Consider the following 18,517-nt stretch of genomic DNA (forward strand, 5'->3'; position numbering starts at 1 on the left):
TGTTTTTTACTTACCAAGTACTTTGACATTCACAAACACTGCCTTCTCTCCGGCTGGACTGGATATAGTCAACGAATATTTGCCTGAATCATCACGAGTACTTTCAGATATAACAAGGAATGTCATAGTATCAATGAGATCAACATGACCCTTCTGAACAACATTATCTTTTCCCATCCTCCTCCATAAGACCTTGGGAGCAGGTCTGCCTCTGATTGTTGCAACTAATCTTATTGGGCATCCAGCCCTAACTGTCAAACCTTTCTTCAGTTCTGCATCCAAATCAATCTCGGGGGCCTCTGAAAATTGGGGGGGAAAAGGATAAAAACACAATTAATTGGGAAATAGAAAGGAATGTTACCAAAAAGGTTATAGAAAAGTCTATGGAAACTCACCCAAGACTTCTCTTGGTGTCACAGCTCCCTCAAGATTTGTTGGCTGACTCAAGCCAACCTGATTTTGGGCAGAAACACGGAATTCATATTCAAGCTTTTCATCCAGGCTCGAGACTGTGAATTCTGTTCCGATCAACTGGGCAGCAACATTGCACCTTTTCCAGCCATCATCCCCCTTCTTGCCTGTGCCCTTGACTCTGAGCTCAACTACATATCCAATAAGAGGAGCACCTCCATCATATGTTGGCTTTGTCCATGCAAGAGTGATTGATGTCTTTGAGCTGTCAGACACCTTTAAGTTACTAACGGGACCAGGAGGCTCTGCAAATAGAAAACCAAATAATAAAAGTGACTCTAAAGACAAAAACAAACATTTCACCAAATATTTGACTGTAATTGGACATACCAACTGGATCTCTTGCAGTGAATGATCTGGATGGCTTGCTTGCATCACCAACTCCAATTTCATTTTCAGCCTTAACACGGAACTGGTATTCATGATTAGGCAGTAAACCTGTAACAGTCATCTGTGTCCCTGCAATTGGGGACTTAACAACAGGGCCCCACCGAATGGCATGCTCTTCTTTCTTCTCAAGAATATAACCAGTGATAGGTTTTCCGCCATCATTATCGGGAGAGCACCACATAACAACCATTTCTTCTTTTGAAATTTTAGTCACTTCTGGAGCATCTGGTGCACCTGGTCTGCTAAATTGGGTCCTTGCAACAATAGACTCAGTTTCAACAGCAGGGCCAGCACCCATTTTGTTCTCTGCTCTCACTCGGAATATGTATTCATTCCCTTCGATAAGGCGAGTAACTTTAGCTGAATTGGTAATTATAGCTGCTGAATGAACTGACCATACCCCTCTCTTTGTCTCACATTTTTCTATGATGTAGTTATAGATCTCACAACCACCATCATCTTCTGGTACCTCCCATGTAAGCTTGCATCTGTCCACAGAAATGTCTGACACTTTCAGGTCTCTAATAGGACCTGGTCTATCAAGAACATTCACCTTGGCCTCAGCAGAACAGGTTCCAGCAGCATTTGTTCCAGTAATTATGTATTTTCCAGTATCTCCACGTCTTGAATTTGTAAGCAGGAATTTAGTAAAGTTGGTGCCAGTTTCAACTTGCACTCTTGGGTTTTTGGTGATATCTCCAGTGACACCTTCTTTGGACCATTTTATATCAGGCTGAGGTTTACCTATAACCTCTGCCTCAATTGGAACTGCATCTCCAGCTTTAACAACTAGAACTCCTATCAGTTTGACTTTGAGCTCTGGCTGTACAAGTTCCTCTTTTACAAGAACCTCAGCTGTTGTCACCCAGTTACTTTCTCCTCCCTCATTCTTTGTTTGAACTCTAAATTGATAGATTTGGTTCTCAATACATCTGTCAGCCATGAAATAGGTTTCCTTTATGGCACCTTTGTGTAATCTTTCCCATTCATCTGATTCTTTAGGCTTCTTTTCAATATGATAAGCAAGGTTACGACTGCCACCATCATATTCTGGTTTCTTCCATTTGAGGAAGACAAACGTCTTGCCAATTTCAGTGATTTGGAAGTTCTCTGGCTCACCAGGTTTCTCAACTGGGTCAACAGCAAGGACTGGTGCTTTTGTTTCTGTTGATGGACCAGCACCAATTTTATTCTCTGCACTCACACGGAAGAAATATTCACAACTCTCAATAAGTGGAGCTTTGACAAGTCGTTTAGTGCAGTCAGATGTAACAACTGTCCATCCCCTTTGACTTGGTTGTCGGCACTCAACTATATAATTAGTAATTTCAGTGCCACCGTTATCCTCTGGATTTTCCCAAGACACCATACATGACTCTTTAGTCACATAAGCAACCTTCAAATTCTGACAGGCTCCAGGAATATCAAGTACATTAACAATAATTGTAGCATTTGCTTGACCACTGCTGTTCTTTGCTTGAATTGCATATTTTCCATAATCAGCTCTAACAGCTTCCTGAATTACCAGCTCAACGAGAGGGAAGTTATTGTTCATCTCAGTGCGTTTATCTCTGCCTAAAGCTCTTGCATCTTTAGTCCAAGTGATTTCTGGATCAGGTCTGCCCTTTACACGGGTCACAAGGTTGATGATTTGCCCTGCTCTAACTGTTAGGAGGTCACGGCAAGCAACATCAACAGTTACTTCGGGGGGAACAAGAATGTCCTTGGCAAGCACAGTTTCTGTGAGTTCTCTTGGCTCACCATCTCCAACTTTGTTTGAAGCTCTAATACGGAATCTGTACTCTGTGCCTTCACTAAGTCCAGGTACTCTAAATGCACAATACTTGATTAGATCCTTATTTATTTTGTTCCACTGTGCAGAACCTGATTTCTGGCATTCAACAACATAGCCCAGGATGGGGCTGCCACCATCTCTGGAAGGTTTGGTCCATACCAAATCTGCATATGACTTGCTCCAGTCCTTCAGCTTAATGTTACTTGGAGGCCCTGGAGGACTAATTGGACGTTTAGCTTTCACTGTTTCTGATGGATATGAAGGCTCACTTACACCAGCAACATTTTCAGCAAAGATTCTGAATTCATAGCTGTTGCCCTCAAACAGACCACACACCCTGTATCTTATATCCAGGACTGGTGTTTTATTGACACGAATCCATTTGCCGGTCATCTCCCTGCGCTCAACAATGTAGCCACTCACAGGGCTTCCTCCATCTGTTTCTGGTTCAGTCCATGACACTGTTACAGCATTTTCTGTTATATCAGAACAAGTTGGTTGGCCAGGAGGGCCTGGTGGATTAAACATATGCTTGGCAATAGTGGGAGGACTTTCAAGGGCAGCTCCAATGCCAATTTTGTTCTCTGCACGTATACGCACAATATATTCACGTCCCTTCTCCAAACGTGGGACTTTGGCCTTTGTGCTGTTACTTCCAGAACTCACAACTGACCATGGCTCCCAAGGCTTCTTGACATCCTTCTTCTCTACAACATAGTTCATCAAAGGTGTACCACCATCATCTTTTGGAGGACGCCACTGGATTATCATATGATCTGGGGTAACCTCAAGGATATTTACAGGACCAACTGGAGCAGATGGAACATCAAGGACTGTGACATGCAGAGCAACTGACTTGCTTCCAGCAGGATTTGCCACAGAAAGTATATACTCTCCGCTGTCAATTCTGACACATTCACTAATAGTCAAGACAGTTGAATTTCCTTCAGTAACAATCTTAAATTTGCCCTCAGTTTTAAGCTCATTTCCTTCACTTTGCCACTTGGGTGTTGGAGTTGGGATTCCATGCATGACTGCTGGGAGAACAATTGCACTGCCAGCTTTGACAACAAGACCCTCAATAAGCTTCACATCAACTTCAATGGTTGGAGCCACTGAAAAAGAATATTAGCATAATAAAATTTAATTTTACGTTGTCAATAAATATTTTTATGTTAAAAAATAAGATATTGTATAAATCTTACAGGTTTTTTCCTGGCAAGTAATTGGCACAGTGGTGTCTGGTCGACTAATGCCAATTGCATTTTGTGATTTTACACGGAATCTGTAGGTTTTGCCCTCCACAAGTCCAGTAACATGGCACTGAGGATTGCTGACAGTCTTGAAGGTTACCCAGTCTGTGGAACCCTCTTCTTGATGCTCAACAATGAATCCAGTGATCTCACTTCCACCTGTGCGATCAGGCCACTCCCATTGAAGCCATACTTCAGTTTTGTCTGCATCCACATGATGCAGATTCTTGGGTGGACCAGGGGGATCTTTAAGTAAAAATATACAACGTAATTTAACAAACCGGAATAAAAAAATTCAAGCATTTAAAATTAATACATTTAATACTTACAAAGAGGATCAACTGCCTTGATGGGCTTGGTGGTTTCAACAAATTTACTCCTGCCAAACTGATTCTCAGCTGCAACTCGGAAGAGATACTGAATTCCCTCCATCAGATATTGAGCCATGAGGCTCAGCTTCTTAGATGCAGCAGACACTGGAACCCAGTTCTCAGCTGCTACATCTTTCTTTTGCACAACATAGTGGGAGATCACAGCACCACCATCATCTTCTGGCTTTTGCCATGTCAGGTAAGCTGACTCACTTGTGATTTCAGAGATGGTAAGATTCCTTGGAGGTCCAGGTTTATCTAAATCAAAAAGAAAAAGTGTCATTGTGGTGCTACTATAGGTATCTACTTAATTATACATACTGTGTGTACTTAAGTTTGGCGTATTTGTAATTTTAAAACCATCTATCTATCCATCCATCCATCCATCCATCCATCATTTGTTCATTTGTTCGTTCATTAAAAGTTGTTCTTAAAACATTCATACCAAGAGTGAGAACAGTGCAGGTAGCAGATTTCGATCCAGCTGCATTCTGAATAGTGATAGTATAATTGCCAGAGTCAGCACGGGTACAATTCTTAATGTGAAGTTTGCTTCCGCTTGCTGTGACCTCTAAAGGCAATGAGCAGGAACTTCACCATCATTCTTTTTCCAAGAGACAGTGGGTATTGGCATGCCCTTAATTGTGGCACTGAGTGTGATGTCTGTCCCAACCATGGCAAGGTGATCACGAGCCATATTGCCATGTAACAGCAACACAGGCTCCTCTGCATGAGAATTGAGATAAGAAAGACAGAAATATGAATTAATACATTTTTAGCGATTACTTTCCAGTATGTGAAAAACATACTTTTTAATATGACAATTTTCTGAATATGTAAACGAAAAGAAAGAAATTACCAAGTCTGTCATGAACTTTCACTGGTTCCTTGACATATGCAGGCTCAGATTTTCCAGCTGCATTCACAGCCATAATTCTGAATTGGAACTCTCCACCTTCTGGTAGATTTGTCACAACAAACTTGGTGTCTGGGCATGATTCAGGAGTTTCATTTGCCTGGATCCATTCGACTGCACCGGGCTTCTGATACTCAATCAAGTAACCAAAAATTTTGCCTTTACCATCATGACGAGGAACACGCCATGATAGACTCACAGAATCTTTAGTCTTGTCAACAGCTTCAGGCAAAACAGGCGGGCTTGGCAAAACTATTAAAGAATAAGTTGAATGAGTGAATAAAGAATGATCAACAGTACTTCTTCCTGATAAGCATTAAGAAAAGGAAACCTTTAAAACATGAAGACTTACCAATGGGATCCTTAGCAAGAACAGGTTTACTTGGAGGGCTAGGATCTCCAGTTCCAATTTCATTCTCTGCCATTACACGGAATTCATATTCACAGCCTTCAGTAAGGTCTTGTACCCTATACTGTGTAGCAGGGTAGATTGGATCTCTAGTTGCACGAGACCATCTCTTAGCGGAGGGTTCCTTCCTCTCCAAGATATAGTTTGTGATGGGCTTTCCACCATCACGAGGCCGGTTCCAAATCACCAGTGCTGAATCATGAAAGACGTCTTTTACAGTGGGTTGCTCAGGTGCCTCAGGTACCCCTGTAATTATGTGCAAGATATTAGGAACAAAACAATTTTTTACAGCTTTTAACTGATTTTTTCCTGTGTGTGTTTGTACATACTGAAAAGATCTTTAGCTTTCATCTCTTCTGACTCCAGTGGGTCACTTATGCCGTACATGTTCTCAGCACAAATTCTCATGATGTATTCACGACCTTCTACAAGCTTAGGTACTTTGCAGTGGGTTTTTGTGGAGGCAGATGTTACAGCTGTCCACATGTCTCGGTTTACATCTCTCTTCTCAATGATGTAGTTAGAAATTTCACATCCACCATCATCAAGAGGGGGCTTCCAAGAAATAACCATGTGATCTCTGTGAACTTCCTCAAAGACAACTGGGCCTTCTGGAGGCAATGGTCGATCTAAAAAAAATGCACAGAATATTCATAGATAGATTGCTTGTAAGTTATAGGCCAAAATATGCATGTTTGTTCATTTTATTACTAAGGCTGCCCCCCTAATAGTCGATCAACCATTAGTCGACTAGAAGAGGCTTGGTCAACCAAGACTTTATTAGTCACAGAAAACAATAATAGTCATAATGAAAACAATCAGAATGCACTTTCCGCCGTCTCGGTCTCAGTGGACTTGAGCAAGTAAGAAACATGAACAGAAACTCAGCATATATTTGCCTCACAGACATGAGAAATATATCTATAGACAGCTTGAGGTCTACTTTTAAGCTAACCAATTTAAATGTCAAATAAATATTCTCATTTTATGTAATAGATTTGAAATATGTATATAGGTGCATCCACTACTGTGGAGATGATGAAAATATTATCAATAAATTATTACAATGTTTAGACAGTCTCCTTGCTGTATTTTCACGACACACTCGTAATCATTACCTTTGGTGGTGCTCTATGGCAAGCTTTATGTGTGCGCTTGAGTGCTGATTAAGCTTATGTATTATATATAGGCAGTTAAAGGCTCATTATTATGATTCATGGCTTATTAATATAATTATTAGTTGACTAATGGCTTAAATGAACAACTACTAGTCGACTAGAAAAATCTTTATTTGAGGGCAGCCATACATATTATTTTACGGTTAAGTAAACTTTTTTTCTCTCCTTTCATGTGACTTACCTGCAACTATGACATTACAAATGCCTTTACGAGCACCAGTACAGTTTTCAACTGTCACACAGTATTTGCCACTGTGCCCACGCTGACCTTTCATAATACCCAGACACATTGTGGTAAGTGTATTTTTGAACTTGATATGGTTATCTGCTTTCAGTTCCTTGTCATCCCTAGACCAGGTGACAGATGGGGCTGGTTTTCCAGTATAACGCCCCTGGAGTGCAAAGCTTTCACCAACACGCACAACAACCTTATCACGGAAGTCAAGCTCAATTGTAGGGGGCTCTAAAATTGGGGGGAAATTGGGGGAAAATCATATCATGAACGTCATTAATACTTAAAAAACAGAGTTAGCGGTTTATGACAATAATAGTGGTGTACATAATGGAGAACACTTGAAAAACAAAAACACTTCACTCACCAAGTTCGTCTTTACATGTAATTGGCTTAGTGGAGAAGGATGGTTTACCCGGACCAACTTCATTCACTGCACTGACACGGAATTCATAGGTGTCACCTTCACGGAGACCATCAAAAGTATATCTCCTATCCATCAGTTTCTCTTTGGTCAGTCTGACAAACTTGTCTTTGCCAATCATGCGAGCCTCAAGAATGTAGGATATCACCTCAGATCCTCCATCATACTTAGGTGGTTTCCATGTCACACTGATATAGTCTTTAGTGATGGCAGTCACCTCAATGTCTTCTGGACGTTCTGGAGGATCTAGTAAAAAGAGGCCAAATGATGATTGGCTACCATCCATACTTAATACTATTTTACAGCTGCATTACTTAGTCAATAGTTTAAACCTAGTTTAAAGCTATTTTAAATCCAGGGGGGAAAATACTTACTGATACGATCTTTAATCACAATTTCACATGCTGTTTGGCAGAAAGGACCTACTCCAATTGCATTTTCAGCTGCAACCCTGAAGAAATATGCCTTTTTAAGCACCAGATTGTTTACTACAGCATTTTGTCTGCCAGCTGTGTAGGAGCAAGATGTCCAAGCTTTGCGCTCAGCTTCACGTTTCTCAATTTTGTAGTTGGAGATGGCAGATCCACCATCATCATCAGGGAAAAACCAGTTCAGCTTGCATGAATCACTTGTAAGATTTTCTGCTGTGAATGGTGCCCCCACTGGACCAGGGATATCTGAAGAAGCAAAATAAGATCAGAAATTGTAAATTCTCTAATGTAGCTATTTCATAGTAATGTATGGACTATTTGAACCTGATAATTCTCACTTACCAAGTACGTCAACAATAATAGACCTCTTCACCTCTCCTCCATCATTTTTGGCTGTTATTGTATAAACACCTCGTTGTGCCCTTGTGCAGTCTTTAATTACCATTGAGCAGCTTATTGAGGTGGTTTCAATAACAGCTTCTTGTGGGACTGGGAATTCATCTTTGCTCCATGTTATCACAGGTGGAGGTTGTCCTGACACATAAGCCAGGATACGAATAACACCTCCAGCATGAATAACCATCTTCTCCTTTACTGAAATATCCAGCTCAAGAACTGGCAAAACTGAAATGAAATTAAAAAAAAAAAAAGTCACATATTAATCTTAATCATATTAATCATTTTGCACACAAACAAAGAAATAACACTTCACTGGAAGAATTACATGTTAAATCACTGAGACTTACTTATCCGGTCCTTCATTTCAAGAGCATCAGCAACTTCTCCTGGTTCACTCAGGCCAGCAGCATTGAGTGCCAAAACTCTAAACTTAAAGAATGCATTCTCTTTCAGTCCACTGACCACAAATTTAGTCCCTCTAACTTCCTTGTCTTTGGCCTGGAAAAGAAGGAAGATATTTTTATGTAAAAAAAGTATATGAACATGTTTTGCTGAATTGTACATAGTCGAGTCTTAAACAAACCTTAACCCATGCTTCTGTGCCCTCCTCTTTGTATTCAACATAGTAGCCTATTATCTTTGAACCTCCATCCTTCAAGGGTGGAATCCATTCCAAGTCTGCTGTAGTCTTAGTCCAGTCGGTGACTTTTGGTGTTGGTGGAGAAGGAGGAGCTACAAGAAAACAGATTTGTCAAAGTGTGAAAATAGTGTGTCATAGTGTATCAAAAATATGCCATAGAATCTCACACTGTATTGTTTTCCTACCTATTGGCTCTCTGGCAAATGTTGGATCAGATGGCTCACTTGGAGGTCCACATCCTGCTGCATTAATTGCAATCACACGGAACAAATACTGAGATCCCTCAATGAGTCCCTCGACTTTGTGAGACACACCAAGTGGCATGGGCCTGACTGGATCACGGGTTACTCTGCTCCAGCGTTTAGATGTCGTTTCTTTACGCTCAAGCCAATATCCTGTGATTGGAGTGCCTCCATCTGTGTCTGGCTCTTCCCAGTTCACAGTCATGGAGTCTATTGTGATGCTTGAAAGTGTTGGCTTCTCGCATTGACCAGGTGGCACTTAAAAAAAAACAAATAAAATTATCAATGTAATCAACTGAAATAATTGTAATCTAAACATGCAACATGTCTCCAATATAACATTAAACATGTGAATGAATACTTACTGAACACATCTCTGGCTACTTCAGGTTCACTATCAAGAGGATCACCAACACCATATTTGTTTTGAGCCCTAATGCGGAAAATGTACTCATGGCCAGGCATTAGATTCTCGACCGTGTATATTCTCTCTTTGGGTTCACTAGTGACAGGTATCCAAGTCTTCCTGTTGGCAACACGTCTCTCAATAGTGTAGTTTGTAATTTTGGAGCCACCATCATCCTTAGGAGGCAGCCATGACAGTGTTATTTGTTCAGCATGAATTTCCTCAAATTTGATGGGGCCAGATGGAGCCCCAGGGCGTCCTGTTTAAAAGAAGAGAATTATGTTAGTTATAATAACAACAACACCTATACAGTATATCTTCATATAAAATGGTTGTTGCAATTTACCTAGAACATTAAGTCTCATTTCCTTGGAAACAGTGCCAAGGCTGTTGCTAGCAGTAAGAGTGTAGAGGCCTGTATCTAAGCGTTTGCCCTGCTGGATCAGCAGTGTGCAGCTATCATCAGACACAAGCTTGTTGATGTGCTCGTCATACTCAATATCAACCTTGCTTTCACCCTTGTGAGGTGGAGCTTTCTGCCATGTGAGTGTTGGGAATGGACATCCCTTAATCTTGGCAACAATATGAATATCTGCACCCTGTTCGAACTCCATGAATTCTGGAAGTTCAATGGAAGGTGCCCCTAAAAGTGAAAGGAAGAAAGATGAATTGGTACACCACGCAACTCTTAAATTCACCGAATTGCTTTGTGTGTATATGCTCTGTACATACTGTTCTGGTCCTTAACGATGATAGGTCCTGCTGTAGAGGATGGTCTACTCGCACCAACCTCATTCACAGCCTTAACACGGAATTCATATTCAGCACCCTGGTGGAGATCCTCCACTTTGAATGTGGTGGTATCAATATCACGGCGGTTGCACTGCCTCCAGGACTCTTGCTGGTTTCCACTGCTATCCCACCACAGGCGCTCAACATTGTAGTGAGTCACAGGTGCACCACCGTCATTTTTGGGTGCCTTCCAAGTCAGAGTCACAATGCCCTTGGACACATCAACGATTTTGACTCTTGTGGGAGGATCCGGAGGATCTGCAATAATACAGAGTTTTGAATAGTCAGAATAAACTGTATTTAAGCATTTTTAATGACAGACTCGTTTACAAAATACACTTACGAATAGGATCCCTGGCTTTAGTCCGCTGAATGGTTGTGATATGGGGCCCCAAACCAAAGCGATTCTCAGCTCTTATACGGAAAAAGTATTCTTGTCCTTCATTGAGGTCTGGCACAACCAAGGACTGCGTTGCACAAGCTGGGTTGACCTTTGTCCAAGCCTTTCCTTCAACAGTCTTTTTCTCAATGAAGTAGCTCTTGATCCTGTCACCACCATCACAGTCTGGAGGACTCCAGGATAGTCTACATGTTCCACGTGTGATGTCACTGATTTTAATGTCTTTTGGAGCTCCAGGCAAATCTAGACAAAAGAGACACATTATGTGATTTAATGCATACTTCTAGACATTCTGTATTCTAATGATACAACTATTTTATCGGGTTTTGATGTTTTCATGATTTTAGGGATTTTGAATATACTTACCAAGTACAGTCACGCGCACTTTAACTACTTTAGTGCCAGCCTGGTTGTTGGCAGTGATGATATATCGGCCAGAATGGTTTAATTTACATTCAGGGATTGTCACTACTGATGTTGTATCACTGGATGATATCTGCAGAGTTCAAATGTAAAATGTATTATTTGGTTTAGACTGAACAAACTGAGTATTTTGAAAAAAAAAATATGAATAATCCTACTTCTGAATCCTCTGGCAGAGTGTGACGCTCATTCTTTTTCTCTGTTGGAGCAGTTCCATCAAACTCCCATGTCACATTTGGAAGAGGTTTGCCGGAGATGGTGGCTGGAATCTTGATGGTTGTTCCAGCACGACAATTCAGAAGTTCATTAGCTGTGACCTCCAAGGTAATGACAGGTTCCTCTGTAAACATGTCAAGTAACACATATATCTTTAATCATATATAATGTTCTACATATATGTATTAAATATTATTCTATATTATTGTAACACATATACACAAAAGTAAGACTTACCCAGAATATCCTGTACAATGATATCAGCAGTTCTGGGACTTGGCTCAGATTCACCAGCAGCATTGACAGCAACAATCCTGAACCTGCATTTCTTATTCTCTTTAAGCCCTGACACAGTGTATGAATTAGTCAGGATAAGCTTCTCCGGTGTATTGATCCTTCTCCATTCATGTGAACCTTCATCCTGAACTTCAACAATGTAACCCTTTATTGGACTTCCTCCATCTTTTTCTGGTGGGGTCCAAGAAAGGCTCACGCTGCTTGTGGATTTGTCTTTTACTACAGGTGCTGGTGGTTGACTTGGTGGTTCTACAAGTAACATTCAAGAATGGAGAGTTGTATTCATTAGGAACTGGAATTCATAATCATATCAACATAAGAAATATTACTTACTTCTTGGATCAAGCGCAAACACACACTCTGTTGATTCACTTGGAGGTCCAACGCCAGCTGCATTCTGAGCCATCACACGGAACTTGTACTCGGCACCCTCAATAAGGTGCAGCACATTGTATTCCAGGCCCTTGACTGCTGGTTTTGTGACTGGTGCCCTGTTAACACGACTCCAGTATACAGCACCTCTCTCTCTCTTTTCAAGCCAGTAGCCTTGAATGGTTGAGCCACCATTGTCTTTTGGAGGCTCCCAAGTGACCAACATGGATGAGCGAGTGTGTCCAATAATCTTTGGCCTCTGGGGTGGACCGGGAAGACCAAATGGATCTTTAAGTTCAACCTTTTCTGATTCACAACTATCACTGACCCCAAACTTGTTCTCAGCTTTGATCTGGAACTGGTAGGTACCATAGGCCTCCAACTTGTACACCTTCAGAAGGGGATTAAAAAAATAAATAAATAAAAAACATTTAGAGTATTTATAGAGTATAGAGTATTTATCAGTGTCATTCTAGAAGGAACTGTCTCATTGTAATACGTATTAATAACATGTATTAACCCCATAACGTCTGTCCATAATGCAGCATGTCAGCTGTTCCCAGTCAGACTTCTTTTTGCTGGCATCTCTCTTCTCAATGATGTAGTTAGTGAGTTCACTTCCACCATTGTCCTCTGGAGCATCCCAGGTAAGGTAGCAAGACTCAGCTTTGATGTCAGACACCACAATGTTACTTGGTGGCAATGGGCGATCTAGGAAATAAACACCACAGTCATAGTCACAACACAAGTCATCCCATCAATTATCATAAAAGTAATCTTGTAACAAAATTGCTGAAAATAAAGTAGGTCCCTAACATAACTACAGGAAAAAATCCTGAGTAACTTGTACCATGTGGTGGAAAATCAATAAGCTTAAGTAAAATCATACTGAATATGGAATAACATTTAAAGGCTTACCCAAGATATCCACACGGATTGCGCGTTGACCTACTCCACGGGTATTTGTTGCGGTTAACTTGTATAGGCCGGTGTCTTGTCTTACAGTTTCAGGAATGCCAATTTTGGTGTTGATAGTTTGTCTGTTAATCTCCTCTGACTCCAATGTCATTGTCTCAGTGGGTTGGTCAATAACTACTCCATTCTTTGTCCACTCAAAGGTAGGCAAGGGTAGGCCAAAAATTTCAGCAGGAATTTCAATAGCTGCTCCTTTCTTGACAATAATGGCATCTCTCTTAAAGAATTTCAACCACTTAACAGTAGGTGAATCTAAAATAGAGTAAAATATCAATGAAAATGTTAAGGCATGATTTGTATTAGCAAACTAAAACTACACAAGTTCAAAACTGGTCAACGATTTATATTATAGGGAGTGACACATACGTTCATCATCCTGAATATTGACGCTGATTGCTTTGGATGGTTCTCCATCGCCAACCTCATTGACAGCTTTCACTCTGAAGTCATACATCATGTTCTCAGTCAAATTTTCCAGAGTGATGGTGAGGTCTTTGCAGAGTTGACGGTTGGCAACATCAAATTCATTGCTGTCTTGCCTCATCTTTTCAATATAGTAGCCTCTGATTGGAGAACCGCCATCACTACGAGGAGGTTCCCAAGTCAATGTAATAGTGTTCTTGGTCCTTTCCGTATAGTGCAATTTCTCTGGGGCAGATGGAACTCCTAAAATTTCAAGAAAGTTGTTTATCCCTTTTGTATGAATGTACCACTCAGATCTAATATAATGTTACAGTTGCACATCGGATGATTTTAACCAAATGTTCACTTAAGACATAACAGATAATGTTTGCATGAATACTCGCCAAAACAGATTTTTTGAAATACTGTAATACTGTGTATGTGTGTATATCGGGATCGCGCGCTGACTGACAGATCTGACTAGAGAGATTGTTTTGTTTACATTAGCATGAGTTTGAAAATCACATTGCATTGGTTCAGACTCATGCCATCAAGAATTAGCTATGAATATTCATAAAGTTGGAATGCTGCGCTTTACAACGATACCAAACTTGTGCTGAGGGAAAAGTGAGTAGAGAAAAATGGCATTTTTCATGGTCAAAAGGTAGACAAGGGCTTAGATTAGGATCGCTAGACAAGGGCTTAGATTAGGATCGCTAGACAAGGGCTTAATGAACTAATTTTTGTGAAAACCTTAATTTTGACAAAAATGGACATTTTCCACTTTTTTTTCACACAGTTTTGCCTGTAGCTCAAAATTATCCTGTGTGCATTCTGACTCCTTTTGCCAGCACAGGTCATATATATATATATATATATATATATATATATATATATATATATATATATATATATATATATATATATATATATATATATGCAATTCAAATTTAAATTCAAAATATAATTCAAATTTAATATATAATTAATTTCTATTGTATTTACCTTTGGGATCCACTGCTAAAACAGGTCCAAGGTCAACAGGAGCACCAAGGCCATACTTGTTCCTAGCAACTACACGGAACATGTATTCTTCTCCATCAAGAAGACCAACAATGTCACATTTGCAATTGGCAACTTCCAGGGGTTGTCTGTAAATGTGCATTTTGGCATCCTTTCTCTCAACAACATAGCCCATTATGTCACTTCCACCATTATCTAGAGGATCTGACCAGGTGAGTGAAATCATCTTCTTGCTTACATGAACTGTCTTAAGATCAACCACTGGTCCGGGAACATCTTTTGTCCAAAAAAACAAACAAACAAGAAAACATCCCACATTTCAGAATTACAAAGCAAACCATTTTTCTAAGACTTTTTTGAAGAAAATAATTTTACTTACCCATCACATCCACCTTAACAGAGGCAGACTTGGTTCCACTGGGGTTGGTACCTGTGATCTGGTATATGCCATGGTCAGTTCTTAAAGCGGTTTTAATACTTAAAGTGCTGTTCTTTACTTCTGTCTCAATAACCATGCGTTCCTTGTCTGGCTCTGCATCATCCTTTGTCCACTTAACTTCTGGTACAGGTCGCCCAGTAACAACAGCAGGGAGACGCAATGTTTCTCCCGCTCTAATGATGACTCCATTCCTTACAGAGAGATCAAACTCAACCCCTGGTGCCTCTGTTAAACAATGCAGATTTAAATATTTAATTAGAATTGCCCAAATGGGTGTAAAATAATCTTGAGTGACAGCTTAATTTAGGTTGACTGTTTGACAAAGAAAAACAGTTTTAAGAGCTTCAGATCCTCTTTTGCACACTATTTGTAGCAAACGCTACAAGTTTTTCAACACACCTTCAGGTTCTTTGGCCTGAACAGGTTCAGTCATGCCTGGGGCTCCATGTCCAGCATCATTTACAGCATACACACGAAGATAATAATCAGCTCCTTCAGTCAGTCCAGTCACGGTGTACTTGCGGTCTTTGCATCTAAACTCAGTGCAGCGGACCCAATCCTTCTCACCAACCAGACAGCGCTCAACATGATATCCAAGGATTTCTCCGCCACCATTGTACAATGGAGGTACCCAACTGATATCGATAGTAGTATTTGTGACATCAACAATTTTTGGTACAGGTGGGCCAGGTGGTACTGCAAAAATTGTTAAATTTAATTATATTATAAAGCCATTTAAATCTAAGTAGTAAAAATTTGATTTGATTTTTCACACTTACAGATTGCATCCATTGCAGTTTGAGGATCAGTTGGTACACTAAATTCTCCTGGGCCAGCAAGATTTTCGGCACAGACCCTAAAGACGTAAACAAGGCCTTCCAAAAGACCATCAACCTTAATGGTTAGTGCACTAAGAAGATTGGCGTTCACTCTGATCCAATATTTGCTGTTGACTTCACGTCTCTCAACCCAATAGCCCAAGATAGGGCTACCATTGTCCTTTGGCTCATGCCAGCTGAGGGCAACTGTGCTGGAAGTGACCTCTCCAATTCTTGGCATGTTGGGAGCATCAGGTGGTGCTGAAAAACAATATTCAAATAAACTCAAATAAACTATAACATAAACCAACTACTGTTCAAAATACACCCAAAATATAATGTTACCAAATTGATTCTTCGCAACAAGTGGTTCAGAGTAGCATGGATGTCCACAGCCAAACTTGTTTTCAGCTGTGACTCTGAAGATGTACTCCTTTCCTTCAATAAGCTTGGTTACAGGGTAATTGTATCCCTTGTGGGTCGAGGTCACAGTTACCCAACCAATCTCATCCGTTGTGTTGTCTTTCTTTTCCAGTATGTAGTTGATGATCTCACTGCCACCGTCATCAAGAGGTGCATCCCAAGTGCAAACAACAGAAGTGTTCCTGATCTCATCAAATCCAAAGTTGACAGGAGGGCCAGGCTTATCTGCAAGTTATAACAGGCAGAAATGTTAATACACAATTGCAGTTGTTAAATTCTTAAGGAAATACCCATAGTAGTTCCAAAAGTAACTTACCAAGAACATTGACGTAACAAGATGCTGTTGCAAAACCATGGGTATTCTCAACTCTAATAGTGAAATTTCCATGGTCAGATCTGACGGCATCACGCACCATCAGAGCACTCTCACCCCTTTTAGTCTGGTCAAATGACAGGCGATCTAAAAGTGGTGGATGGAATTCTTCTTCAGGTTCAGGCTGAACAGACTTCTTCTTTTTCTTCTTCACAATTTCTGGTTTCTTCTTAGCTGGTGGCTGCCTGACATTCTCATCATTTCTGAACCATGTAACAGTTGGGTAGGGAGATCCAGATATGTAAGTATCCAATCTAATCTCCTCTCCCTTTCTGATACTGAGGCCAGATGCAACACGGGCATGAAGTGATACCTTTGGTGGATCTTAAGCAGAAAATATAATAAAGATTTTAAAAAGTGACAATTAATGTTTGATTTGACACATTTGCATAATCAAAGAGGAGCTGTAATAGATTTTGTTTTTTAACATACCAACAGGATCAGCAGCCTTAATCAGTGGTGTACTGCGAGATGGGTCACTTGCTCCTGCAATATTCTCTGCACGGACACGGAACTGGTATTCTTTTCCTTCTGTCAAGCCAGTGACGGTGTAGGAGAAACCAGGTACCAGATTTGGAACGCATCTCTCAAATCTGTCACCATCTTTTTCAATCTTTTCAAGAATGTACCCTGTGATTGGGCATCCACCATCATATGGTGGTGCCATCCAAGTAACAGTGATTGAATTTGAGGTGGGATTGTGTCCTTCAACCTCAATTGGTGGGTCCGGATGTTCTGTAATATAATAATTGTAAATAATAATAATAACATAATGAAAATATTAATGACAAACATGACCCGAGAGACTTTACATAAATTAAATTAATAATAATATATTTTTAATAATTATACTTACGTTTCTGTTCTTCCGATATGACAGGATTGCGAAGTTCAAGAAACTCGCCACTGCCAATTTTGTTAACAGCCTTCACTCTGAAGTAATATTCACCATTGAGCATAAGATCTTTGACCAGAAAGCTTAAAACATTGTCTCCAGACATCACAGGCAAAAATGTTTTCTTCTGAGCTTCCCTACGCTCCAGGACGTAGTGCAAGATTGGGCTACCACCATCACTCTCTGGAGGCTCCCAAGAGATCTTGCAAGAGTTCTTGGTGACCTCACTTGGAGAGATGTCCTTACATTGTCCAGGCAGGCCTTTTAACAAAAAATGTAATGAGGCATTAAGCTTGATTTTTAAGCAGTAGGTATGGAAAGTGTAAGTCAGTTAAAGCCAATTTATATAGTTTATGCAGTTTCTTACCGACCACTTTTACATTGATTGTGCCAGTTACTGAACCCAGACTATTCTCAAGAGTAACAGTGTACACGGCAGCATCTTCATGTTTACACTTGAGAAGCTCCAGTTGAACATGATTAAGTTCACATGTCAATGTCAGTCTGTCTTCAGTCTTTAATTCAGTGTCACCCTTTTTCCAGATCATTGATGGTTTTGGAATTGCTCTGTATGGGATTTTTATATTCATCTTCTCACCCTCAACAACAACAATATCTTGAGTCTGGAGATCCATGGTTGGTGCACCTTCGAAATATTGAAAAATGTATTAAATACTAGTATCAGACCAGTGGAAAAAATATGTGTACACACACATATACACACACATGCCCTTTCATTCACAATGAATATTTTAATAGTCCTTACAGTCAGGGTCTTTGGCAAAGACACCATCTGAAATTTCAGAGGGATCACTGACTCCAATAGCATTGATAGCACGAACTCTCAACACATATTTTTTCTCAGGAATGATGCCTTCCTCAGCCTTAAACCTAAGCTCTTTGACAGGACGGGCATTAATCCTCATCCACTTCTCAGTTCCAGCTTCAGACAGCTCAACATGGTAGCCTGTGATTGGACTTCCTCCATTCTTTTCTGGAGCTTTCCATGTAATGTTGATGTGCTCTCTGCTGGCATCAACAATCTTGACTTCAGTTGGAGGAGAAGGTGGACCTACAAAACACACAAACAAACAAACAAACAAACAAACAAA

General features: G+C 40.3%; 1 protein-coding gene across 1 annotated transcript in view; it reads right to left on the reverse strand.

Moving 5' to 3' along the window:
- The window catches only part of LOC125270626 (titin-like), a 137,859-nt gene that overhangs the window by 51,429 nt on the left and 67,913 nt on the right, over positions 1-18,517 (reverse strand). The window contains 38 exon segments of the mRNA XM_048194421.1: positions 15-299; positions 396-716; positions 802-3,771; positions 3,862-4,155; positions 4,239-4,538; positions 4,726-4,857; positions 4,860-5,006; positions 5,140-5,448; positions 5,549-5,851; positions 5,935-6,234; positions 6,965-7,246; positions 7,383-7,685; positions 7,814-8,116; positions 8,213-8,494; positions 8,617-8,767; positions 8,853-9,001; positions 9,095-9,409; positions 9,517-9,816; positions 9,904-10,200; positions 10,290-10,607; positions 10,693-10,992; positions 11,116-11,245; positions 11,331-11,512; positions 11,626-11,934; positions 12,019-12,448; positions 12,578-12,768; positions 12,976-13,284; positions 13,399-13,698; positions 14,440-14,733; positions 14,837-15,121; positions 15,296-15,592; positions 15,676-15,975; positions 16,060-16,362; positions 16,454-16,834; positions 16,943-17,245; positions 17,367-17,666; positions 17,773-18,051; positions 18,172-18,477. Of these exon segments, the coding sequence (XP_048050378.1) occupies positions 15-299; positions 396-716; positions 802-3,771; positions 3,862-4,155; positions 4,239-4,538; positions 4,726-4,857; positions 4,860-5,006; positions 5,140-5,448; positions 5,549-5,851; positions 5,935-6,234; positions 6,965-7,246; positions 7,383-7,685; positions 7,814-8,116; positions 8,213-8,494; positions 8,617-8,767; positions 8,853-9,001; positions 9,095-9,409; positions 9,517-9,816; positions 9,904-10,200; positions 10,290-10,607; positions 10,693-10,992; positions 11,116-11,245; positions 11,331-11,512; positions 11,626-11,934; positions 12,019-12,448; positions 12,578-12,768; positions 12,976-13,284; positions 13,399-13,698; positions 14,440-14,733; positions 14,837-15,121; positions 15,296-15,592; positions 15,676-15,975; positions 16,060-16,362; positions 16,454-16,834; positions 16,943-17,245; positions 17,367-17,666; positions 17,773-18,051; positions 18,172-18,477 (13,260 nt within the window).

The sequence above is a fragment of the Megalobrama amblycephala genome, linkage group LG6, assembly GCF_018812025.1.
Source record: "Megalobrama amblycephala isolate DHTTF-2021 linkage group LG6, ASM1881202v1, whole genome shotgun sequence".
Classification (NCBI taxonomy): Eukaryota; Metazoa; Chordata; class Actinopteri; order Cypriniformes; family Xenocyprididae; genus Megalobrama; species Megalobrama amblycephala.